A 23,277-nucleotide genomic window follows, 5' to 3' on the forward strand; every position below is an offset into this window, starting at 1 on the left:
ATGCATCCTTACGAGTTGAATCTTCTCTCAGCAGCTCGCTTCATGCGATATTCTATAACACCGATCCTGTATTTAGTATGTATGTATACCGCCTATATACCACACCCCAAAGTAAACGGCCAATCCCAACACGACATACCGGCCTCTACATCTTCGAGTTCTTGTCCCCCAGCAGATCTATACCAATCGCCGCTCTGATCAACTGATTAGCAATAGCGGTGGGCGGCGGTAGTCGCAGTCCCCCTTCTTTGTATTCAGATCCCGCCTTCTCTCCCAAAGGACTGGTTCCTATCCTCAAGGCCTCCTCGACTTCTTGAACATCGAACCACTTCGCATCCTCCAACTCAGGATCATGTTCTAAATTGATCGTTTCGTGGGCGGGGTCGCTGACCTGCGCAATTGCTCCGATCATCAGGTTAGCAGGGTAAGGCCACGGTTGCGTCGAATGGATCACGACACGCGATAGCGTCACACCCGCCTCTTCCCAGACCTCTCGCCGGACTGCATCCTCGACGGACTCTGCAGGTTCGATGAACCCAGCCAGGGTCGAGTACCAGTTGGGAGGGAAGCGCTTGGAACGGCCCAGCAGAATGCGTTTGCCATCGGTCGAGACCACAGCCACGATGATGGTTGGGTCGGTACGCGGGAAGGATAGGTTGGAAATCGTGGTGCGCGTACTGCATGCTGGCCGGTCGGCAGGCTTTCCTTCAGCCACACGAGCAAGATCTGTAGGAGGGCATGCTCGCTTGGTGCCCGAGTTCACGGAGATCGTGGGGTTGCCGCAGGTGCCACAGAAGGTGTTTCGGGTGTTCCAGTCCATCAAGGCGCGGGCCTGGGCGTAGATGGCGGCTTTGCGATGGTGTTAGCGAATTCCCATGTGTTGAACCGTTGCAGAACCAGTCAGATGTAGAACATACCCTCATCCGCCGAAAAGGACATCGCCACTCTCGCCTGAAGGAAACTTAGCCCCTTCGCCTCGAGAGCGCCAAGGATATCTTTGGCATTGGATTGCTGCTCCTCGCTGCCCCTGGGTGTCGCATCCAGCGCAAAGTAGGGGGTTCCGGTATAGATTTTCCAAGCAAAGCCACCCTGCTTAGAACTCTCGTCCAGTCCCAGGAATATCAAATGCGGGCTCGTTTTCCGCGAGTCATGTTCCTTGATGATGTCCTCCTCGGATTTATCGTAGATACTCGCGGGCACCAGCTTCTGCACCTCCTCGTGCTTTGCGTGGTACAGTTCCGCCGGGGACTTTGTGAGAGGAGCAAGCTCCTTCAGAACAATGAAGCGCGTAGAGGGGTGCTTCAGGGCTGCGGACAGAAACGGGTGGTCTCCGCGGAGGAACGAAAGCCGGTTCAACGGTGAGCCTGGCAGAATTAGTGACATGGATTTCAAAGTCTGGCGGGCATTGGAAGGGGAGATCCTTACTGGAGAAGTAATTCACAGTCTCCTTTCCAAACCGTCGAGACAGCATCGATTCGGCTTGCGTATGCGCAGGCGTGGGGAGTTGAGAATGATCACTCATTGTACTGGAATCGAGTAGAATAGAGGGTGGGTTCTATGCGGGGGGCAATGCGACAAGACACGCAAATTGACCGGCAGGAAGGGAGGTTGAGGAAGTCCAAAGCGTCTATACCAAAATGTTGCTCTTCTCGTGCCTCCGATAAGAATGCATTAATCAGCCGTCCCGCCGGCCGAGGCCCTCCGCTTGCGTAATCCGATTACCGGCACCGCCAGCGACGGTTATGGGTTTGTATGGGTAAGAATCGGGACCGGCGGTAATACCGTGACGGACAGCGGGGCACGAGGGGAGCTCCCCACACACGTGACCGGCGTCATTCCGACTCCAATTCTTATCGGCGTCATTCAGTCCCCGTCAACATCCTCCACGCAGACTCAGTGCCCTTCATTGCTCGGGATATCCAGGTGGGTTTGCTCTCGGATTGTCTGGGCCAGTTTTCCGGGAATCACTCTTCATCCACAGCTCCATGTGGAGTCCCGGGGTTCGCGCACCAGCCATTGAAATCAATCATTGACACATCTCCTACTAGGGGCGATTGCATCTACCCTTCGTCATTTCCTATCGCTTCGATTGAGCCGGGAATAAGGTCAACATGGGTCACCTTGTGACTCTGGCAACATGGTGAGAGACTCAATTGGTCAAGCGCATGGCCCGCCTCCTGCAAGACCATACACTGACAAGCTCGACCTCAGCTCCCTCAACCAATGGGCTCTGGACTTTGAGGGGAACACGGAACGAATCATCGAGAGTATTCGCAAGGCCAAGGCTGCAGGTGCTACTCTGCGAGTCGGTCCCGAACTTGAAATCACCGGTACCTTTTCACAACGAGATTCCACAAGTGGTTCATAAGTATTTACAGGGCTATAGGATATGGCGTGCTGGATGGATTTCACGAGGGCGATACCTTCCTTCACTCGTGGGAGATGCTTGCCCGCATCATTGATCACCCCGACTGTCAGGATATTGTGGTTGATGTTCGTGTCTCGCCCTGTTGATATGTCGGTCCACAGGTTTAACAAGGCTATAGGTAGGTATGCCCGTACGCCACAGGAACGTATCGTATAATTGCCGGTGGGTTTTCTCTTTTCCCTTGTCTTTCTGGTGTAGATGTGCACCTGTTCCCTGCTAATTGGAATTCAAGTGTCATCTTCTACAACCGCAAGATCAGCTTGATCCGCCCAAAGATGTGGCTCGCCAACGGTTCGTTACCCTTCTCTTGTCTTTGACAATCATACTTCCTTATTGGTTCAGCAGAAACCACCATTGACATGAAGCGCTGATAAATACGCCTGAAATTTAGACGGTAACTACAGAGAGCTCCGGCACTTCACGCCCTGGCAACGACCTCAAGAGATCGAGGATTACTACCTTGAGCAGATCGTGGGAAAGATCACTGGACAGTACAAGGTCCCTTTCGGTGATGCAGTCATCAGCACTCGGGATACTTGTTTCGGTGTCGAGACGTGCGAGGAATTATTCACTCCTAACGGGTGCGTTTCACTGTCTTTCCACATAAAATATCTCACTAATTTGGTACAGTCCTCATATTCCCTATGGCCTTGCTGGTATGTCTAGGTTCTTTGGTGTTGCTGTGGTCTATTTTCGCGGTATACTTAATTTTACGCAGGCGTGGAAATCATCTCCAACTCGTCAGGAAGTCACCACGAGCTTAGAAAGCTTGACACTCGGATTAACCTCATCACCCAAGCTACAAAATTGGTCTGTGCTATTCACTCGTCCTAGAAAATATTGGTAACTAACTCTGCCTAGAGCGGTGGCATTTACCTGTACGCAAACCAGCAAGGCTGCGATGGCGATAGACTTTACTACGATGGCTGTGCGATGATTGTGGTCAACGGAAACATTGTTGCCCAGGGTTCCCAGTTCTCACTGAACGATGTGGAAGTCGTCACGGCTACCGTTGACATTGAAGAAGTATAACGCCTGTTTCCACCCAGCCCTGGATCGTTCATTAATCAATCGTACAGGTGAGGACCTACCGTTCCAGTTCTAGTCGCAACATGCAGGCCAGCAAGCAGTCTCCTTATGTTCGCCTTGACTTGGACACCAGGCTTTCTCGCCGAGATGATGAGGCCGAGCCCAGCCTTGCTCCCTCTGAAACCCTTGCCGCGCGCTATCATGCCCCCGAGGAGGAAGTTGCTCTTGGGCCGGCTTGTTGGCTGTGGGACTACCTGCGGAGAAGCGGTGCGGCTGGCTTTTTCCTCCCCCTGAGTGGAGGTATTGATAGTTGTGCTACTGCTACTATTGTGCATTCCATGTGTCGAGAAGTCATTAAAGCCGTGTCAGAGGGGAATGAGCAGGTCATCAAAGATGTCCGAAGACTCTGTGCCGAGCCGGCCGATTCGACATGGCTTCCCACTACCAGCCAAGAAGTTTGCAAGTAGGTCTATTACGCTCTGCGCATTATTCTGTCCTGTCAAATGCCTGAGGCCTCTAACATTGTCCCAGCCGCATATTCCACACCAGCTTTATGGGTACGCAAAACTCCAGTAAAGAAACACGGGACCGAGCGAAAGGTCTTGCTGCAGATATCGGATCCTACCATGTCGACTTCAATTTCGACACAGTCGTGACTTCTCTGACAAACCTCTTCACCGTTGTCACAACATTCCAGCCTAAATTCAAGGTCCACGGTGGTAGTCGGGCAGAGAATCAAGCTTTGCAAAACGTCCAGGCGCGTTTGAGAATGGTCCTCTCATATCTGTTTGCTTCTTTACTGCCAACCGTCCGTCAACGCCCGGGTGGAGGTGGACTCCTTGTGCTGGCGTCGTCTAATGTCGATGGTATGTATCCTCTGGCTCTTCTTCCCTTAATTTTACTAATTGCTTTTAGAATGGTATGTAAATATCGTTTGATCTTCCGGCTTCCGTCCATATCCCCTGGCTTTGAGCACTACTAATTTACATCAATGCAGTCTGCGAGGCTACCTGACAAAATATGACGCCAGCAGTGCCGATGTAAGTATCGACCATCCCCCAAAATTGGGTAATCCTTAGGGTTTAGAGACCCCCTGCATCATTCTTTTAGTTCCTGCTGCAAAAGTCGTCCCTTGTGCAGCATCAAGCCAACTAACAAACTTCCAGCTGAACCCCATCGGCTCCATCTCCAAAGTTGACCTCAAGAAATTCATCGCCTGGTCCCGCGACTCCTTCGAACTGCCCATCCTCCACGAATTCCTGTCCGCCACCCCAACCGCCGAACTGGAGCCCATCACGGCGACCTACGTGCAATCCGACGAAGCAGACATGGGCGTCACCTACGCCGAGCTCTCCATCTTCGGGCGGCTGCGCAAGATCCAGAAACTGGGCCCTTGGTCGATGTACGAGCGGCTCCTCCACCTCTGGGGCAACGAGTACAGTCCTCGCGAGATCTACGAGAAGACACGCCACTTCTTCTACAACTATGCGATCAATCGACACAAGCAGACCGTGATCACGCCGAGTTACCACGCGGAACAATACTCGCCTGACGACAACCGACACGATCTCCGCCAGTTCCTCTGTAAGTGCAATTACCTTCTTTTTTTTCCTGTCCCTTCCTTTATCTGGCGATGGGAATTACGTGACTAATCGGACGTTGAATAGACCCTTCGTTCTCCTGGGCCTACAAGAAGATGGAAGATAGCGTTAAGTATTGGGAATCGAAAGGATGGACTACCGGAAAAGCTCAGAAGAAGAGCGTGAAGGCCGACTAGACATTTCGTTTTTGTCCGGGGTAGTCACATAGACTTGCTACTGTATGACGGCGGTCCGAGTATCAATGCTATCATCTTGAGGATTGGATTGTTAAAAGATCTTGTTAGTGATAGATTGGTGACTCAATTCTGTGAACCATTTAATACAACACGTGCTAGGTTTCTACGAGGATATAGAGATATATAACTTGGAAAGAGCCTTCATGGCGAATATACTTGATTTTCTTTTTATTCGTTGAAAAACAAATTCACATTGTAAATAGCGAAAGACGCAATATGCTTGTTTCAAAATGTGCCGGTACTGTAGCCACAGGTGGTCCCCGTATTATCATGAATAAAAAGAGAAATGAAATGAAATGAGAGAAAATTGGAAGAAATGATGAGGGAAACACATGGAAGGACGACCAAAAAAATACCAGCATAGACCAACGCTAAAACTTCACAAATAAAATATGCAAGAAAGAGAGACTGGTATACAAAAGAAAGTCGGCTATTTTGAGACGGGTCTAGTTGCCCTTCCAAAACCAGCCATCCTTGTTCTGATTAGACGAAGATTCGTCTTGGTCCGCAGGGGGTACTTGATTATGCTGAGGAGGGTTGACAACCTCTACAGATTCGTTATTCTCCTCGCGACCGTCGGCGAAGCGTTTTGTCTTGACGATTTTCGTCTGAACAGAGCCGTCTGAAAGTCGGACGCGCTCCGTCGTGGTTTTTGTGGAAATGACGTAGGACTGTTGGTCTGCTACCGAGGGAGTGTCGACAGCTGCAGATGATTTGACTGCGGTTTTCTCTTTTTCAGGAACGGTGTCGGGAACAGAATTCCTCTGGCCACCAGAGACCAGCTCCAGCCAGTTTTCCGCATCGTCTCCGTGCTTTTCCTTGCGCGACGGCTCCTGTCTATCTCTACCTTCATATCGGTCATCGAGCAGAAGACGAAGGAGAGGGCTCTCGCGCACTCTGAAAAATTCGCGCTCACGGGCCTCGATGTCGTCAAGGAAGCGGTCATATAGGTCCAATTCAGTTACCGATTCGGGCTCCTCATCCCAGCTGAACCCGGCCTTCACGGCATTATTACGGTGGTCTCTTTCCGACTGTCCGGAACCGTTTTCTCCCGACTTGGAGCTGTCAAATGCGATAGTGGACCAAGGGCGACCGTCCCCGCTGGCAACGTATTTCCATCTGTCTCCCAAACTACCGCGTTTCACCAAGCCCTGCATCCATTCCTTTCCAGACTCTCGCTTGCTGGTGTCGACCGAGCCACGGTCGAGCATTGGCTTTCCATTCTCAAGTCGTAAGAGATCCTCGAAGGCTTCTCTCCACTGTGGTTCCGATTGGTCGCGCTCGGAGGAAGGTTTCAAAGACGACATGAGCGATGAAAAGACTCCGCCTTCGCGGTGAGACCGATACTGGGCCTGGCGCTCAAGGTGCAGGGGCGAATAGGGGCTGAACATAAGGTATGTGACCGGCCAAGCGGGCGAATCGTCGCTCACCAGGTTGGAGAACATGGGACGTTGGTACGGGTGGAAGAAGCGAGAGGTGTGGTCATCGAACCAAAATTTGTCGAAGAAGGAATCGAAGAAATCCAGATCGAAGAGGTCATGGGGAGACGCACCACGTCGTCCGAATCCGTGAGAGCGCCAAGGGTTTTCCGATCGCGAATAAGGATGGTTTTCTGAGTTGTTCGAAGCGCCCGGGACGTCCGAGTCGGATGGGTTTTCGGTTCCCTGGGTGTTATCGTTTTGTCTTTGGCGATAGTGGGAATCCCGGGCGTATTTCGGATCATCTGCGAAAACAGCCCAGCCACTGGAGGACGGAGAGGAGGCCATGGATGGAATGCCCACGACGGACTGCAGCATCGACGAGATCTGTTCATCGGCGAAACGGCGGAAGGCGACAAATGGGTTGTCGTCGTCGGGCCAGCCGCGAGAGCCGTTGGTATGGTGGTTTTGGTTCGAGTCCTGGTCGCCCGCCATGTTGATGTGTAAGTGGGAAGATGAGACTGGGACCGAGGGAGGGGCCAGCAAAAGGCTTGGGGAGAGAGCGAGAAGTATAAGAAGCTTAGCGGCGGCGATAAATGAAGCTGTTGGGGAGGTCGCCCCACTCGGGCAATCGCCACGTGAGTCGGGGTGCAAACCGGGCAAACACCGCCTGCACGTGTCGCCTGCTGCGGTTTTATTTGGACGCGAGTTTCTTGGGTTATGGCACAGTCAACGCTTCATTGCTCATTATGGCTACAAATTATCCTGATCCTACCCATCCCCCCTCCTCTCACAGCCGATGCCGTCGCTCTTGAAACTCTGCCCAGGCCTGTTCGAAACCCGTTGAGCGGACCCACAGTGGTCCTTGGTCCGAGGTCGAATCCATGACTAGCGATTAATATTAGCTGCCAAGATCAGTCTCATGATTCTCATCAGGCCCAACTTACCCATGTTGCCAATTTTCAACCACATATCACCGGTGATCATCAGTCCCCTTTCCGTGGCTTGACTCTCAAAAGCACGGCACGCAGCTTCGCCATGAGCAACGGCTCTCGCCAATTTCGCCAAGTGTCCGTCATCGCCAGGGTGGGTATTGCAATGCTTGAAAATGGTCTCCCAGCTTTTTGAAGCCGGGTAGGTTGTCACTTCATTCAGGAGAAGTACAGGAGCTCCGCGAGATACGTAGAGCAGGAGATCCAAGCGCCCCTTCCATTCAATAAGACGCAATCGGGTTTGGGTGTGCAGGAATGGAAGTGACAGGATTTTCGAGAAGAAAATGGACGAGTTCAGGCTATGTATGAGGAAGAAGTCGAACTTGACCTGCTTAGGGGGATGTTGTGCAGCACTGCTGTAATATACTGCGTATTGTCGAGCTGATTAGCTGCCATAAGCTGTGCACGCTTTAGTTCCAGCTTACCGACTGTGTTTATCATTTCCGCCAGTTTAGCTTCCATCTGATCGCTGGAAACGGTGAATTCCGCAGCGTATCTGAGCATCTCATCTGGCGCTCGCCGCAGGACTCCGTCCCTCAACTTATTACCATCCTCCCACTTGGCGGAGCCAGTCAATTTTTCATTCCCACGAATATCCTCCAGGATTTGAAACAGTGACTTCTTTCCCGGCTTGCCAATGCCTCCTGCTAACTTTTCGGCTGGCCAGAGAAACATTGGACCGGTCCAGTCCTCGTGGATTGCTGTTTGAGCCAGAGCTTCAGCTATTATAGCCGGCTGGTTGAACTCAATTCCAAATCCAAGATGGATCAGCGGGTGGATGAGTCCTACGAACACAGTCGATATCAGAAGAATAAAACAGAAGAAAGAATTCAAGAGAACTGGGGGGTTATCGAAAGGGTAAATGGACCTTAAGATACTTACCTCCAAATAGTCGAGCCAGCATGCTCTCCGCATTTTCATCTCCGGAGAACAAATACTCGTTGAGAACATTCTCAACACCTTTCTTCTCGATTTCTTGCTGGAAGAACTCCAAGAAATTGGGATAGTTCCTATCTCTTCCGAGACATTTCTTGAACCCCTCTTTGTCGTACAGTGACTGGATTACAGCCTTGTCAGCTGGTAAGGCCGGTCTTTGATAACCTTTGTTTCTGTTGTATGCATCCCTAATCTCTTCCGGGGTTGCCCCCAGGACAAAGATGCTCAAGATATGATGAACAAGGTGGTCTGTAGAAGTTAATCACCCTGACTCGCACACAACTTACTGTTTCACAAGGGCTGAAACATGCGACTTACTATGAAACCCCATATTGTTGAAGTAAACATGGTGCTTTTCCAGATCCTCCTGCAAAAGCTCGCTGGCCACCTGCGCTGAATCTTCTCTGATACCAGATGAGAACACGCCTGAATCGGACGTGGTCAACTGGATCTTGCGCGCGGTAGCCATTGTGACTGATTGTCCAGAAACGGGGCGATGTTTGGTTCCGCTCAGTTGAAGCCCAAATCTGGGGGGTTTGGCGCGCAGTGGAACGCGTGCAGTCCGCGGAATGCTCGAACTGGTCAGATAAGAGCGTCTCTGGCACTTATACCTCGACCTCAATTCCCGAGATCCAATTTCTTGCCTTGATAAATTTGAACTCCGTTGTAGAAGAATAGATCGATCAATGATCGCGAGCACGGGAACACCTCGAGACCAATACATGAAAAGTCGGGGGCAGAAGACCAGCCCAGAACCGTGCCATCGAGCAGTCTAAATAGTGATCTTCAGCCTATGCCCAATCCTGTTTGCCACCCTCAGATAATGCGGGGAATCAAGCCATCGTAATCCACAGGAGTAATCAAGGGCTTCCTGGACTCGGTCTTCGGTCCTTCGCGGTTCCCGTCGGCGACGTCATCGCGAGAATGATATGTCAGCGGGTTTCCACATGTCCACATTTCCACATACCTCAGCTCTTTGTTTTGGTCCTGGACTGTGGCTTTCGTCGAAAATCAGCAGATCGGCGAGGGTTCTGGACCTGCAAATGAGCGTTGGCGGTTAGTAATGTTGACTGGACCAGCTGGAGCTCGGAAGTCCGAGGACCGAAGGAGATCGTCGAGACCTTTTTGATTACTTATTGCTAATTTGCTGGGTGTTATTTGTTCTTATTGGGGTTTGGGGGTTACAGTTCTTGCTGTTTCTTTGCCTTTTTTGTGGTGATGACGACGGAGAGGTTAAAAGGGAAGAGGATGAAAGTGGCAGGGAAATGATCGGGTATGCGGGGAGAAGATTATATATCGTAGTAAGTAGTTCTAGTATCAACACCTAAGGAGTTGGACCACCACTCTTTCGATAATGAACAGTAAAGACTCAATACGAAGCCAGCTAGCGTCATAAACGGTTGTTTCATGTAATTATGTTCATCTTTATCTGATGTCAACCTCCCAATCCAATCCATATGCTCCCTGATAGATACAAAATTTCCCCTTTCAAAAACTGGAAAAAAGAAAACAAACCAAGTCTAAACTCCAGTTCCAATCGAATTTTAGCGCACGAAATCTTGCATTTCCTTCTTCCGCTTGAGACGGTCTCGCTCCATTTTCCGGAACAGCGGGTGATGGCCCGCCTTATCCTTCAGCTGCTTGTTCCGACTCCTGTTATACTCGATGTAGGCCATATCTTCACCACCAGCCAGCCCGCTGAGAGTAGCCGCACTGCGCTTGACAGCACCTTTGCCCTTGCCTCGGGCGCCACCAGCACCGGAAAAGAGATCGTCGGTGACGTGCTCCACTTCAGCCGAGGTTTCGTTCTGCAACATCACCTCCTGGAGAAGCTCGCGACGCTCTCCGGGGGTTGCGTAGGCGAGACCGCTCAAGTTCTCAATCCCTTGCAAGTGGGTGATCACCTTGAAGGCATAGCCCTGGTCGACAAGGAAGGCCTGTCGCTTGGAGGAATAGAACATCTCGTCCGTGTCTTTCGACACAAGGGAGTAAAAGAATGCGTTGAAGCCCTCGTCGTTTCGACGCTTAGCTCGCAGAATGCGACCAAGTCGTTGCGCCTCCTGACGACGAGAACCGTAATGAGAGGAAATCTGGATAAGGCAGGTTGCCTCGGGCAGATCGAGAGAAGTATCTCCAATCTTCGACAGGAAGACGGTGTTGACTTGTTCGTTGTGCTGGAAGTTCTCCAGAATACGCATTCGTTCATTCTGAGGCGTTCCTCCGTAGATATACGCCTTGTTCAACTTCAAGGCATACCGTTCGAGGGCATAGACATTGTCAGAGAAAACAATGACCTTGTCGCCTCGCTTCTCGTGATAGTCGATGAGGAACTGGCAGGCCTGGAACTTGCGAGGATTCATAATGTAAAGAAGGGCAGCCTTCCGGGACTTCTCCCGCATGTATTCGGAATAGAATTCTGTGGTCATCGGACACCAGACCTCGGCGCACTGGACCTTGGCAATATGCCCTTGCTCAGCCAGCTCCATCCAGTTAGCCTCGTAAAGCTTGGGCCCGATCAGGAAGTTCAAATCCTTGATCTTGTCATCTTCACGTAGCAGCGTGGCGGTCAAACCAAGCTTACTCTGCGTCGCAATAGCAGAGGTGACCTTTCGGAACATGGATGCAGGCACCACGTGGACTTCGTCAAGAATCATGAGACCCCATTCCCGAGACTGGATCCAGTCCATCATCTTCTGAGCATCGTGAGATCTAGCTCTGGTCTGCGAAACCATGGAGTATGTTGACACAATGATACCAGTCGATCGGCGGAACTTTTCTTTGTTATCCGAGGTGAACACGGCAATGTCACCGGGGTCAATGTTCGACCACCGCAAGAATTCATTCCTCCACTGAACCACCGACATGGAACTAGTGCAAAGAATGATCGTTCCTTTCTTGATCGTACACCCCGCCGTGATACCCACCAGAGTCTTGCCCGCGCCACAGGGAAGGACAATGATGCCACTCTTCGCACGTCCGTTACCGAACATTTTACTCAGACTCTTCTCCTGATAGCTACGAATGCGAGCATTTGGCTTCAAATCGATGTCCAGCGTAGGATTGATCTCATCATTTCGGAAATCGTATTCCTCCAGCGCCGGACAGCCCATGGCCTGGCAACGCGCTTTGACCGGTTCCACCGCCTCGTTTGGGATTTCGAAACTGTGAACCTGGGCCTGCTCATCGTCATCGTCGTCATCGCGGATTGCTAGGAGAAGATCATCCTCTTGTCGGCCCTGCGCCCCGGCGTCCTCTGCCGATTTCTGCTCGGATGTCTGCTGTACCCCCGCCGCATCTTTGGTACCCGGGATGACGAGGCCTCCCATTTTTGGAGCCGCTTGCTGGATGATTCCCTCCGTCCCTTGTAATCTCTGCGGTCCGATCACCTCGTCCTGGAGAAGCATCTGTAGCATTGCCGGATCCGTGCTTTCCACAAAAAAGCGATTATGTTTGAGAACGACCTTGATCTTGCCGTACGACTTGGTGAAGTCGATAATGAACGATTTGATGGTATCCGGCAGCGGCGTTTTCGACAGCCGATCTAGGAAGTTGATGATGTCCTGAGGCAGGAGACCGACGGACACCGCGGCATACAAGCTATTTCCAGTGAGTCGATATTCGTGGAGATGGGTCGGACGCGAAAGCGGTTCGGCAATAGTCGTCAGAAAGTCCTGCGCCTGAGGGGCCAGCGGAGAGAAACTCTCCAAGGTGATGGTGCCCTTCAAGGGATCGATCCAGAGAGGACGGTTCGCATGGTCCGGTTTCAACGAGAGCGAGGAGAAGTCTTTGTAACCAAAATTCGGATCCTGCCTTTGAATCGAAGTATCCTTTTTGTTGCTAAACGATTCGAGCGAGAATTTGTCCACGACCTCTATTATTGAGACAAGTTGTCAGCACTCTGGGTGATATCTTGCCGCATGGTTACTCTACGGCACCTTTCAGACTGTCCGCTTTTGCATCTTCCTCATAGTCCGAGTAGTCGTCGCTACTGCCAACATCCTGGGTATCAGGCACGGGTGTCGCCCGCTTCGAAGCTCTACTTGACCGACCGCCTAGCTGAAGGTCAGCCTGCTATCCACCCAGCTCAAATCTCGGAACTCCATACTATCAGTAGCCTTGCGCTTGGCGGGCGGCATATTGTAGCTTTTCGTTTCTTTTATTTTCTTTTCTTCCTCTTGAGGGGGTTTCTTTATATAGAGGCGAAGTTCTATCGTCTATCGTGCCGGGATGCCTCGGGTGGACAAAGGTCGAGTGCAAGAGCTCCACTGACAGGCTGCCAGCGCCGTGAGAGCGAGGCTCGAGCTCAACGAGAGACACGGAGTCTTGCGATACTGCCCAAATTCAGCCTTCGTAGAGTCCGTAGAGGCTGGAGAGCAAAGAGGACTGATAGTGACCGAAAGGACACGGGGACGGGACGGATGAAGGAGAAAGGTCAGAGGATGTGAGGAAGTGAAGATACGAGAATGAAGGAGAGATCGACGATGTCTTTGACGGGTGGCAACAGACTGGCATGATTGGTCCGGATGACTCACCGCCCGGGAACGTTTAGCGTTGGCGGCTTGACGTAGTTCTCGGATTCTCCCGTTGGCATTTTGTTTCTTCACCCTGCATCACTTGTGTACAATTCGCCATCATGAACACGGTAGGTTCCGGTCACCCTAGGAGCAGCTCTGTGCTTGGAGTATCTGGGACTAACATTGTCGGACCTTTCCGTTCAGATTCGATCAACCTGGTATGCCGAGACGACTGGCTAAGCCTCCATGGCCTTCGGATAACTACTGACTCGATTGTGAATATCAATAGGTATGGCTGGGGTGCTCTGTGCGTCGGTAGGTGCTTTATTCAACGATATGGGCTGTCAAGGCTCTACACATAGCCTCTGATCATTCACTCATTCATTCGCTTCGCGCACGACAGCTGGCGGCGGAGCCTACTACTTTGCGAAGAAATCCATCAACGCCGACCGGGCTGCCCGATTTGAGGGCGAGATGAAGCGCAAGGCGGAGATGGCTGCGATGGAAGCTCAGCACCGACGGCAAGCCACATTGAACGAACCGACCCCGACCCCGACCGACTCCCCGAGTTTGAAACGCGCCAACATGGCACGATTCCAGAGTGCTACCGACGACGTAGCTTCGCCTAGCGCCGAGGCCAGCCATGACCCGGCCCCGACCCGCCACGAACCCGAAACCGATGCAGAGCGCGTGTTAGAGAAGGGGAAGTACGAAACCGCTCAACCATTCCGGCCTCCCAAGGGCAATCGACTGTGAATGCCCTCCGCCCGAGACACTCGTGACCGGGAAGGAGGTGGGATGCGGGACCGGGATGGCATTTTACAAGCCAGAATCTGATTCTTGCTATGCGCACGCTAGTTGACAAGCTAATTTGCCATGGCCCTGTACATATATTCGATGCGCTCTGGATATTGGTCGGCTCCTTTGGACTCCCACGGCTGGGCTGTGAAGATAATTTGACACATTTAGCTGCTTACATGCATTTGCACGGTATAGAGAAAAGGAACGATATCATTATCTTATTTCATTATTCCGCCTCATCGGGTGCATCCCATCTAGCGATCTTCTATAAGATTGGGGCATAAGTGGATGGGAAATCCTGGATTGCCCACGAGAGTGTGGCGCAACCGGTCTTCCGATTTGATCCTCGATCATCCAATTGCCCAGGGACCAGCCCTTGAGCAAAGGAGGAAACGTGCGAAGAAAGCATGGCAACTCGATTAACTCCGTTCAAAGCCACAGTCCAACCGCATGATTGCGCCGATACACCATCCCATATGTGCAATGTCCTCACGGTCGGAACCGGTCAGGACATAAGAAAGAAATTAAAATCGTGACGTAAGTAGGTCGAGTCGTTGAGTTCGAGGATACCCATTTGGATCGGATATCGAGTCCGATCGTGGAGCATCTCGTCTAGCGGGCATGGAAGCAGAGTGGGGGATGAGGCCTGCAGGTACGGCGGGGACGGTTAGCTGGTGTGATTTGATCATGGCGAGGCCTTCTTTTTTTTTTCTTTTTCTTTTTTTCTTCTTCTCGATTTTTGGACAATGAAGCAGCTTGAACTTACTTGTTATGGTTGGGATACCCCAGGTGCTTCTCGCGGGAGCTCTCGAGAGCAGGCGGGATGAAAGGCACCACGACGGCGGAGACCAAGCAGGACATGGCGACGAATCGAGAGGCCCGCGTATCCGGACGGGGACGACGAACGGAAAAGTGGCGGATTGTCGGACGGATGAGCTGGGCTGCAACAGACATGGTCAAATTGGTAGCGAGATTGCTGCTCTGTATGGGGAGTAGATATGGAACTGGTTCGTTCTATTGGAGATTGAATGTAGATGGGGATTGAATGATCGGGCGGTTCGAGGGAATCCGAGTTCTTGTGTAGAATAGCACGGATCGATGTGAATGATTAGACTGCCACGAGGACCGGGGATGGCGGCAACTTTATAAGGGCCAGGGATGCAGCAAAGCGTGATTGTATAGCAAACCGCGAGATGAGAGCCTGTGGAGAGTTGCCTGCGGGGTCCCTGCGATCCACCACACGATGATGGCATCGAGGGATAAAGAATGGCGCGGGTTGGAACGTACGTGCTCCGGAGTCAGAGGTAAGGCTTCAGCCGGGACCGCCCAGACCGAATGGGTACCATGATCGGTATATTCTCGAGGAATGAGGAATATGATGAACATTGCCGGACCCCCCAGTTGACCATGTCATCCGACGCCCGCGAGACCTCGATCACGATAGGCCGGACCGAGCACGCCATCCCCCACCTGGGCGGGCGTGATAGGCTGCGAGGGCGTCGCAGAGGCTACGGAGGCACGAAACATATGATGAATGCATGAGCGATCGGTGGACTCAAAATTCCGGGGTGGAAAGTCGGAAAAGACTCACGCCATCCGTCTCGCAGCTTCCGGGTGGCCAGACCGGCGGGGCGGCGGGGATCGCAGTCGTCTTCGTGCGTGGATAAATCTACGGAGACGAACATACGCAGCAGCTGCCTATCATCGGGAGTAGGCATTATTGTATTCCATCCAGGTAGGGGGAGGTAAAGGAGAGTACGGAGTATACAATCTGCTTTGTACTCCGTCGAGGCCCTCATTGGACTCAGATTATCTAATCTAAACTCTCGGCCCGGGGATCGTGGGAGCCTGAGAGCCTAGGAGCCTGGGAGCCTGAGAGCCTGAGTGCCTGAGGTATCCGATCCTACGAAACGGAGCGAAAGAGGAAAGAGGAGGAACCGAAACCAAAAGAAGGCCATGCATGCATGGGAGGACGCAGTTAAATACTCTCGACGGAAGTACGAACCAAGGGAATTAATTGTCAGCATTACTGCGCATTGTTTGCTCTCCAGCTCCATGTTAACAGGAACTGCTCCTTCTGGTTAGCCCGTCGCCCCCCCGTGACACGCAGCCAAAGCGAGCATCACCAAATTAACACAAAAAAAAACAAGACGGCCGATCCCAACAGGCGATCTGCGCCGCATCCACCGTCGGCTTATCTTGCGAGTTCTGACTTCAGAGTTTGCACCGGAGAGGCTGTGCGTCGCTCTCCTCTAATCTAATTATAGTAGGGCTGGAGTCGATCAGAACGGTCGGCATAACTGCGTATCTCTCGCTGGACGCCGGCCTGCACGACGGATTTAGCCTGCCAACTAGCCGCCAGTCTGCGGCTTGCCAGACGGTCAGGGCCACCCCCTGTGAGACGAAAGGCGCCCTCTTGACGCGGAGGCTGGACGCCTGGAAGGCTGGAACCCAGCTTCGACGGAGTAAGGGGTAGTCCCAGACTCCCAGCTGGCCTAGCGTGGGCTTTGCCCGGTGATTTTTAATCCACTTACTTGACTACGCACCGATCCAGTCTAGCTGGAGAGCCCTACCTCCGCATGCCGAAAGCCAGGAAACACTTCCGCTGTCCGCCGAGCGACAGACATGCCTCTGTGCGGTCCTATATCAACTGTCAGGGACCTGCACGACATGCCAAGCATTGAACCTCATATCTGATGAACTGGATTAACCAACAGTCCCTGCCAGTGTTGGGCATCGACTGCGGTTGTTGGTTTGAATGAAATCCCGAATCCTCCTCGGGTTGCAGAAAGTTGGCCCCCATCAGGCTGCGTTCGTTTCCCCCCTGGCCCCCAAGAGCTCCTATCTCGGCAACCTCTAGGTAAATTTAGTCTATGACAACAACCCTTGACCTGACGACGGACTCCCTGCGACTACCCGCGCCCTGCGACGCGCCGAGACTCCCACAGGGCCGTCGAGCGCCACTTCGTATAGCTGACCCTGTAAGCTATATAGATAATACCAACTGGGGTTGCTGTCATGTTTTCGGACAGCTGCGGTCATGCTTGGCGTGTTTCCCGCCCTAGGGTGTTTCGGGAACAATAGGTTAATAACCCAGTAGTAGGCGCTTTGAGCTTGTTCGCAAGAGATTTTCTAGCTAACTCGAACTAGGACCACCGTGCAATGCCGCTCAGGATGACTTTTCCCAGAGAGGATAGAATATCTCATGAAAGTCCCACTGCTGGCTCTTCTCACTGGTTGACCCCTGTGGGCTTAATTTCCTTTACGAACTTCATCTTACTCGAGTCCCTGCGGACCTGCACCTACGTGCCGCTAGTTCCTCCTGGAGGGTTGAACACGGCGGGCTTTTTTTGGGGCCAAATTGCTGCGCCAAAAGAAAATCTAAAAAAAAAAAAAGAAGAAAGAGAGCCTGTCAGAAGTAACAACCGGGCAGAGCCATGGGGAATTTCGGGGGGGCCGACTCTCTTGATTCGGTACAACCCTCGTTCAAACACCATAGCCCCCAACTACCAAGGCTGAAGCAATCCACTGGCGCTTTTTGAGATTGGAAATACGACCAAGCGCCGGGAAGAATGCAGGCGGGCTTCTAGAAGCCAGCGTGGGTTATACATCCTGGTTAGACTTTCATGAGCCTTGACACCATCGCGCATGGATTGAGGACGCCGTGCCCCCAAATTCAAATTGAATTGTCCGTGATAATGGGGCATAGGGCGAAACAGCCCTCACAAAACCAAGGGTCATGCCGGTGGCTGGTTTCACGATGAGCCTCATTGCCCTTAGTTACAGTGGACCGGTCTCCGCTACAACACGAACAATTCCGTCTCTTAGTGCTAGGATCATCTCAGCCCCCTGAGAGATGCAGGCTTAGGGCTCATAGAGTTCGCCGTTCCTGGACTAAGAGACACCAGGAACGGCCTGTCATCCTGGCCATTGGCCAAGCCGCCTGAAGCCTTCTGGTGTTGGATGTCGGGGGCCATATTCGATCTCGATGACCGACGAGGCTATGGCCCTACGAGGTTTATGTTAAATAGATCCTCAATCGCCCAAGAAATGATGTTTAGCCCAACACTACAGCACGCAAGAGGTTCACCTCTATCCACTCTTTTCTAGAACCGGCCCATCACTCTTCCTGGTTGAAGAACTTGGCTTCCATTCATTTCAAGATGGTGAACTTTTCTCGGTCATGGCTGACCTCCGGCCTTTTACTCTCTTTGATTGCTCAGCCTGTTTTGTCGTTGGAGCTGGTGGAAATCGACCCGCCCTATTCTGACGTCGCCGCGCGCGGCGAGAACCTGCCCTTCGAAGGTTTCGATCGTTTGCAGTCCGACTCCCTCTACTGGGGTGGTAAGTTTGCCGTTGGCTCCAGTCCCTCTCCCATCGGCTTGTTTCGTCCACTGACAGCGTTGCCCGTACAGCTAGCGCCGATGGTAAAACATCGCTGGCCAAGTTCACCGTCGACGCGGGGGATGAGAAGGTCAGCATTATCAACACCGAGAAGTTCCGGAATAAGCTGCGCACCGTGAACTGCACTCAGACCAGCTTGGCGGTTGACTACATCAACCCCCAGTCTTTCGCCCGCTCGCGGAAGGCCTGGGACTGGATCAACGGAGACGAGAACCGGACCCTGATCGTCATTGCCGGTCGTGAACACTGCGGATGGAACAAGCAGCGGATGCCCTTCAAGGTTTCCAAGATCCACTTCGACGAGAACACCCAGACTGCCAAGTTGACCGGCGAGGCCTCGGAGTGGAAGGACGTTTTCGAGAACTACGAACTCACCATTGGCAACTACAACGATCACAAGGGATCCGGTATTGAGAAGCGTGACTCGGACAAGGAGTTCAACGTCGATTTCAATCACGACATCGATTTCACCAAGGAGATCCCCGTCCCCGGCAAGGACTTTCACGTCACCTTGGGCTGTGACTCGTGTAAATCCCGCGGATCCTTTGATTTCGGCTTCCATGTCAAGACCGTGATGAAAATCCCCACGGGCGCCTCCTTCTCCATGAAGCCCAACGGTGTTGGCCTTGACATCAAGCCCTCCCTCGGAATCGGCGGTAACTTCACCGAGGAGATGGGCGATGAGTTCGATGTGGCCACCATCCCCATCGGCGGTATTTCCATCAAGAAGCTTGTCGATATCGGCCCCCAGATCGTCTTCAGTCTTGGTTACAGCCTTAGTGAAGTTGCCGGAGAGGCCACCGTTTCCGCCGGTGTGGCCCTTGACATCGACGACTCGGCTTCGCTTGACATTGACATCCTGGAGGCCGATGTGACCTCCGACGGCTGGACTCCTAGCGTCTCTCCTCTGCCTTTGTCGGTCGATGCTCAGATCGAAGCCACCGCCGAGGTCTACGCCAAGGCGTCTGCTCAGCTCTCCATCTCGGTTCTCGGCAAGGGATGGGAAGCCGGCCTCAACCTGAAGCCTTCCGTTTCGGCCACCCTTAGCCTGGCTGAATGTAAGTGTCCCCTTTGATCCACGCTCCTTGTTTTCGTGTTTCTGGCCATGCTAACGAGATCCGGGACAGCCACCGATGGTGTTTGCGATGATGACGAGGACAAGCACATGTTTGGCGTGACCTTCTCTCCCTCGGCCGGTGTCAGCTTGAATGCTGCCCTGGCCAAGTCCGACGATGCCCAGAACCCCATTGCCGAGGCGACCATCGCTGTAAGTTTGTCAATTTCGAATCCACTCTGAAGGACCCCCATCTCACTGCTTCGACAGGAATACAACGCTCCGCTCGATGACAAGTGCTTCCCCTTCGGTCCCACGCTTGCGGATGAGACCACCACGGCCGCCCCGACCTCGACGACGGCCGCGGCTTCTTCCTCCACCGAGGTCGCCTCGTCTTCCGCCGTGGCCACGACCTCGTCGGTGGCCGTCCCCTCCCCGTCTGCCCCGTCCTCGCAGCCCGTCGTTCCCCCCGTGGCGACCTCTGTCACCTCGGCCGTGAACCCTAGCACTCCGGTCGCCACCCCTAGCCCGTCGGCTGCTGCTCCCAACCTCCACCTGCGTGACCACCAGCGCCGTCACCGTCGCCACGGCGGCCACTTCTAAGGGCCGAGCGTCTTGGGACCATGACGACTTCTTTTTATTCTTAATTGGAAGCCTCTGGCGCCGCTCAGGGCCCGGGATGACCCCCGTACTAATGCGTTCCGATGTGCGTCTGTATCAATCTTTCAACTAATTGCCTTCGTTTTGTTGGTACTGTCTGCTTCTTACACTCTTTGACGCTCTTGCTCCATTCTTTTTGATCCATGCCTTTCATGTATATAGCCTGTACGATAGTACTTCGTTTATATTAAATCCTAGACCGACGTTGCACTCCGACTTTCCGATCCTAGTAGATATCGGTGGTGTATTCCTTCCGGTTCCCACCAACGCAAAGGGGTGATGGTGTAGAAATGGACAGAGACCTACGTATCCTGTCGACATGTAAATCAGACGCATTGGCTTGAATCGACTCAGCGATTGCTGGTCCGGAGTCACCTGACCCGCTCCGCTGACGGGCCAGACGGGTCACGTGGGAGACCGCCGCCGTCGGTCTCCGCGAGCAGCTGCAAGGCATCTTTTGTCCTGCCACCATCCCCTCCTCTCCGTTGCTCTCCAGGCGCCCTCGCAATGGCTTCGCATCAACTGGCCATTGCAAAGGCCTCCCTTTCGGCCGGGCTGCTACGCCCCGACCCCACGTCGGTGCCGCGCGACGACATCACCGCGTTTCACTCTGCACTCGACCGGGCGCTATCCCATTGCTCGTCAGCAAACATCCAGGTTTGATGATCCGTCGAGTCCTTGACTGTCGAAATCCGTGTCATACTAAATCATCGTGCCCGGCATGCACTAGGCCTGTAAATCATGGCTGCTCCGCCATGTCGTCTCCTCATCCAACCGGGTGGGAGTTTGGGCCAAGTACCTCGCTGCCTTGTCCGGCTCGTTCGCCGCGGAAGAGGGTGCTCCTGCGACGTCGGCCAAGCGAAAACGCCTGCATATCATGTACCTGCTGAATGACGTCTTCCACCACACCAAATATCACATGGGATCGAGGGCCGCCTTCTCCACCGTCAGCGGCTCGCTGCAGCCGTACATCGTGGAGTTGCTGGGCTACGCCGCCTCCTACGACCGAGAAAAGAACCCGAAACACCATCGACGACTGGACGATCTACTGGACATCTGGGAGGCCAACGAATACTACGGCAGCGATTATGTCGGCAAGCTGCGCGAGGTTGTCAAGACCTCGGCCTTGTCGGGCCCCGTCAAAGCGTCGATTGACGTCGAGACGAGCAATCTGGATGCGACAAATAAGCCCTCCGGAAAGGATGTGCCGTTTGTGATGCCAGCGACCCACGGAGATCCTTCGACCCCTTTCTATGACCTCCCGGCTGGGAATCTCATTCCTCACATTATCCCGAATTCGACCATTCCTCTGCGCCCCGATACGGTCAAGCCCCTGCAGTTTCTGGCGGGGCCGGCAGACCAGAAGCTGGTAACGGCAGTCAAGGCATTTCTAAAGGATGTTGACCGGATCTACGAGTCCACCCAGCCCGAGCCGCAGGATGGTGAGATGGTCGACATCGACGATCTGGGCGAGGTCGTAATCCGAGAGGACAAATCTGGCGATGTCCTTGACGGCGAAACCTATTATGGGTGGTCTCGTTCCTTCTGCCAGCAAATGAAGAAGAGGAATGTGAGAGCCAGTTCCCGGAGCCGCAGCCGCAGCCGCAGCCTGACTCCTCGGAAAAGGAGGCGATATAGCAATAGCGTGGCAAGCGACGACAGCCGATCGAGTCGGTCCCGGTCGCGCAGTCAAACTCCACCTCGCAGAGCCTCCGGTCGAAAGTACGACTCGCGGTCTCGATCTCGATCGCGGCCGTCCCAATCCTATTCCCCACGGAGGCCCTCCCCTCCGCGCGCTCATCCCCCGACCCACCATCCTCCTCCCAATCCATATGGCCCCGGCCACGCACCTCCCGCGCCCGCATATCCTCCTCATCACCAGCACCATCCACCTCCACCCCCACCTCATTATCCCATGCACTTCGCAGGCGGTCCGCCGGGCGGGCCTCCCTTCCCGCCGCCCGGGATGTTTCCTCAGGGCGTTCCACCTCCTCCGCCTCCGCAAAACTATCAGGGGTCCTGGCCTCCTCCACCACCTCCTTCGATGCAGAATTGCGGACCCGCACCCGGCATGAACACGTCGCACTTCCCTCCGCCATACCAGGCGCAGGGCGGGCAATACCCGTCTATGCACCGCGGTCCAGGATTAGGCCCTTCGCAGCAAATGCCTCCGGGGTCATATCACTTCCCTCCTCCCCATTCGGGCGGCCAAGGACAGGGACAGGGACAGGGCCCGGGACAAGGACAAGGGCAGTACGGATACCCTCCGGGGCGATGGAGGTAGATGTAACCGTCTTGAACAAGAATGGATGGTTGGTTGCATGTATGTATGTATTATAACTCAACGAAATAAACAAAGAATGATACTAGAATCCACTATCTGTGTTACAATGTGTATGATCATCACGATATTAATAATTCCATTCAGTCATATAAATAAGGTATTCAGGAACAATAAAACAAAATCCAGACACGAGGGGCAAGGGAGGAAGCCAAACTCGCAGGACGCCAGCCAGAGCGACAGATCGAAAAATAAATACAAAACCACATATACCATCACAAAAAGCGCGTCCGTCGCCTTCAATCAATCCCATCTCCGTTCTTCAGCCTTTTACATACATACATACAAACATACATACATTCACTCAATACATGTCAGGATTCAACCAAGCGAGAAAAAGCAGAAATCACGCAGAAAAGGGGAATTAGTGGCCCGTGGCCGAAGTAGTAGCTGTTGTTGTCGTGGAGACAGAAGAAGAGGAAGTTGAAGCGGAGACGTCGGGCTTCTGCTTCGGAGATACCGTTGAAGCCGTGGTCGAGGAAGGAGGTTCATCATTCTGAGACTCCGTGCTTACCGGCATGTCAGTCTTCTGCTTGCGAGACATTGTGGTAGCTGTAGTCGAAGCGGGATATAATTTGTCGTTTTTCTGCTTCTGAGGCGCCGTAGTAGACGGTGAGGTCGACGTAGGAGCAGACACGTCAGGCTCCTGCTTGTGAGACATCGTCGTAGCTGTGGCCGAGGAAGAGGATTCATCATTTTGAGACTCCGTGGTTGCCGACGAGGTCGAAGGAGAAGCAGGCATGTCAGTCTTCTGCTTGCGAGACATGGTTGTAGCCGTAGTCGAAGCAGGAGCAGATTCATCAGTACTCTGTTTCCGAGACTCCGACATCGTGGTAGAAATCGAGTCAGTAGGCACAGGGCCA

At 53.2% G+C, this 23,277-nt stretch overlaps 9 protein-coding genes across 9 annotated transcripts; 4 read left to right on the top strand and 5 right to left on the bottom strand.

The window, feature by feature from the left end:
* Window positions 1-58: 58 nt before the first annotated feature.
* P170DRAFT_433809 (NAD(+) diphosphatase) lies at window positions 59-1,617 on the bottom strand. Its single transcript, XM_024848579.1, has 3 exons — window positions 1,426-1,617; window positions 918-1,364; window positions 59-849 (listed from the first exon to the last, which is right to left on the bottom strand). The coding sequence occupies exons 1-3, from the start codon at window positions 1,520-1,522 to the stop codon at window positions 146-148; spliced, it is 1,248 nt and encodes a 415-aa protein (XP_024707210.1). The 5' UTR covers window positions 1,523-1,617; the 3' UTR covers window positions 59-145.
* Window positions 1,618-1,886: 269 nt separating this feature from the next.
* P170DRAFT_433810 (glutamine-dependent NAD(+) synthetase) lies at window positions 1,887-5,315 on the top strand. The gene is made up of 16 exons (XM_024848580.1): window positions 1,887-1,923; window positions 2,049-2,140; window positions 2,212-2,330; window positions 2,387-2,493; window positions 2,547-2,590; window positions 2,661-2,719; window positions 2,820-3,009; window positions 3,059-3,084; window positions 3,147-3,238; window positions 3,290-3,454; window positions 3,508-3,920; window positions 3,989-4,323; window positions 4,352-4,355; window positions 4,455-4,497; window positions 4,624-5,041; window positions 5,125-5,315. The coding sequence occupies exons 2-16, from the start codon at window positions 2,112-2,114 to the stop codon at window positions 5,232-5,234; spliced, it is 2,154 nt and encodes a 717-aa protein (XP_024707211.1). The 5' UTR covers window positions 1,887-1,923; window positions 2,049-2,111; the 3' UTR covers window positions 5,235-5,315.
* Window positions 5,316-5,439: 124 nt separating this feature from the next.
* On the bottom strand, window positions 5,440-7,230 carry P170DRAFT_433812 (uncharacterized protein). Its single transcript, XM_024848581.1, has one exon. The coding sequence runs from the start codon at window positions 7,205-7,207 to the stop codon at window positions 5,741-5,743; it is 1,467 nt and encodes a 488-aa protein (XP_024707212.1). The 5' UTR covers window positions 7,208-7,230; the 3' UTR covers window positions 5,440-5,740.
* Window positions 7,231-7,502: 272 nt separating this feature from the next.
* P170DRAFT_350466 (questin oxidase family protein) lies at window positions 7,503-9,109 on the bottom strand (the record flags this gene model as incomplete). The annotated part of the gene is made up of 5 exons (XM_024843805.1): window positions 7,503-7,600; window positions 7,660-8,070; window positions 8,130-8,489; window positions 8,587-8,889; window positions 8,959-9,109. The coding sequence occupies 5 exons, from the start codon at window positions 9,107-9,109 to the stop codon at window positions 7,503-7,505; spliced, it is 1,323 nt and encodes a 440-aa protein (XP_024707213.1).
* Window positions 9,110-10,027: 918 nt separating this feature from the next.
* Window positions 10,028-13,146, bottom strand: P170DRAFT_433813 (TFIIH/NER complex ATPase/helicase subunit SSL2). The gene is made up of 3 exons (XM_024848582.1): window positions 12,746-13,146; window positions 12,576-12,692; window positions 10,028-12,511 (listed from the first exon to the last, which is right to left on the bottom strand). The coding sequence occupies exons 1-3, from the start codon at window positions 12,774-12,776 to the stop codon at window positions 10,185-10,187; spliced, it is 2,475 nt and encodes an 824-aa protein (XP_024707214.1). The 5' UTR covers window positions 12,777-13,146; the 3' UTR covers window positions 10,028-10,184.
* Window positions 13,147-13,273: 127 nt separating this feature from the next.
* P170DRAFT_471837 (uncharacterized protein) lies at window positions 13,274-13,910 on the top strand (the record flags this gene model as incomplete). Its single annotated transcript, XM_024852874.1, has 4 exons — window positions 13,274-13,282; window positions 13,359-13,372; window positions 13,444-13,469; window positions 13,558-13,910. 4 exons carry the CDS (start codon window positions 13,274-13,276, stop codon window positions 13,908-13,910), a joined length of 402 nt encoding a protein of 133 aa, XP_024707215.1.
* A 657-nt stretch (window positions 13,911-14,567) lies between these two features.
* Window positions 14,568-14,909, bottom strand: P170DRAFT_471838 (uncharacterized protein; the record flags this gene model as incomplete). The annotated part of the gene is made up of 2 exons (XM_024852875.1): window positions 14,568-14,601; window positions 14,722-14,909. 2 exons carry the CDS (start codon window positions 14,907-14,909, stop codon window positions 14,568-14,570), a joined length of 222 nt encoding a protein of 73 aa, XP_024707216.1.
* A 3,209-nt stretch (window positions 14,910-18,118) lies between these two features.
* P170DRAFT_351910 (uncharacterized protein) lies at window positions 18,119-19,434 on the top strand (the record flags this gene model as incomplete). Its single annotated transcript, XM_024843898.1, has 2 exons — window positions 18,119-18,299; window positions 18,371-19,434. The coding sequence occupies 2 exons, from the start codon at window positions 18,119-18,121 to the stop codon at window positions 19,432-19,434; spliced, it is 1,245 nt and encodes a 414-aa protein (XP_024707217.1).
* Window positions 19,435-20,580: 1,146 nt separating this feature from the next.
* Window positions 20,581-22,801, top strand: P170DRAFT_453490 (RNA polymerase II-binding domain-containing protein; the record flags this gene model as incomplete). The annotated part of the gene is made up of 4 exons (XM_024851362.1): window positions 20,581-20,730; window positions 20,804-21,606; window positions 21,640-22,326; window positions 22,774-22,801. The coding sequence occupies 4 exons, from the start codon at window positions 20,581-20,583 to the stop codon at window positions 22,799-22,801; spliced, it is 1,668 nt and encodes a 555-aa protein (XP_024707218.1).
* Window positions 22,802-23,277: the final 476 nt, after the last annotated feature.

This window comes from Aspergillus steynii (genome assembly GCF_002849105.1).
Source record: "Aspergillus steynii IBT 23096 chromosome Unknown P170scaffold_2, whole genome shotgun sequence".
Classification (NCBI taxonomy): domain Eukaryota; kingdom Fungi; phylum Ascomycota; class Eurotiomycetes; order Eurotiales; family Aspergillaceae; genus Aspergillus; species Aspergillus steynii.

What these genes read in the sequence shown, in the direction of transcription:
- P170DRAFT_433812 (XM_024848581.1), bottom strand. Translation starts at nt 7,207, where the DNA reads ATGGCGGGCGACCAGGACTCGAACCAAAACCACCATACCAACGGCTCT.
- P170DRAFT_433813 (XM_024848582.1), bottom strand. Translation starts at nt 12,776, where the DNA reads ATGCCGCCCGCCAAGCGCAAGGCTACTGATA. An exon ending in CAAGCGCAAGGCTACTGATA is followed by an intron (nt 12,693 to 12,745) that starts GTATGGAGTTCC and finishes ACCTTCAGCTAG; the next exon opens with GCGGTCGGTCAAGTAGAGCT. An exon ending in AAAAGCGGACAGTCTGAAAG is followed by an intron (nt 12,512 to 12,575) that starts GTGCCGTAGAGT and finishes TCTCAATAATAG; the next exon opens with AGGTCGTGGACAAATTCTCG.
- P170DRAFT_433809 (XM_024848579.1), bottom strand. Translation starts at nt 1,522, where the DNA reads ATGAGTGATCATTCTCAACTCCCCACGCCTGCGCATACGCAAGCCGAA. An exon ending in GACTGTGAATTACTTCTCCA is followed by an intron (nt 1,365 to 1,425) that starts GTAAGGATCTCC and finishes TAATTCTGCCAG; the next exon opens with GCTCACCGTTGAACCGGCTT. An exon ending in GTCCTTTTCGGCGGATGAGG is followed by an intron (nt 850 to 917) that starts GTATGTTCTACA and finishes ACCATCGCAAAG; the next exon opens with CCGCCATCTACGCCCAGGCC.
- P170DRAFT_433810 (XM_024848580.1), top strand. Translation starts at nt 2,112, where the DNA reads ATGGGTCACCTTGTGACTCTGGCAACATG. An exon ending in AACGTATCGTATAATTGCCG is followed by an intron (nt 2,591 to 2,660) that starts GTGGGTTTTCTC and finishes TTGGAATTCAAG; the next exon opens with TGTCATCTTCTACAACCGCA. An exon ending in CTACCGTTGACATTGAAGAA is followed by an intron (nt 3,455 to 3,507) that starts GTATAACGCCTG and finishes TCAATCGTACAG; the next exon opens with GTGAGGACCTACCGTTCCAG.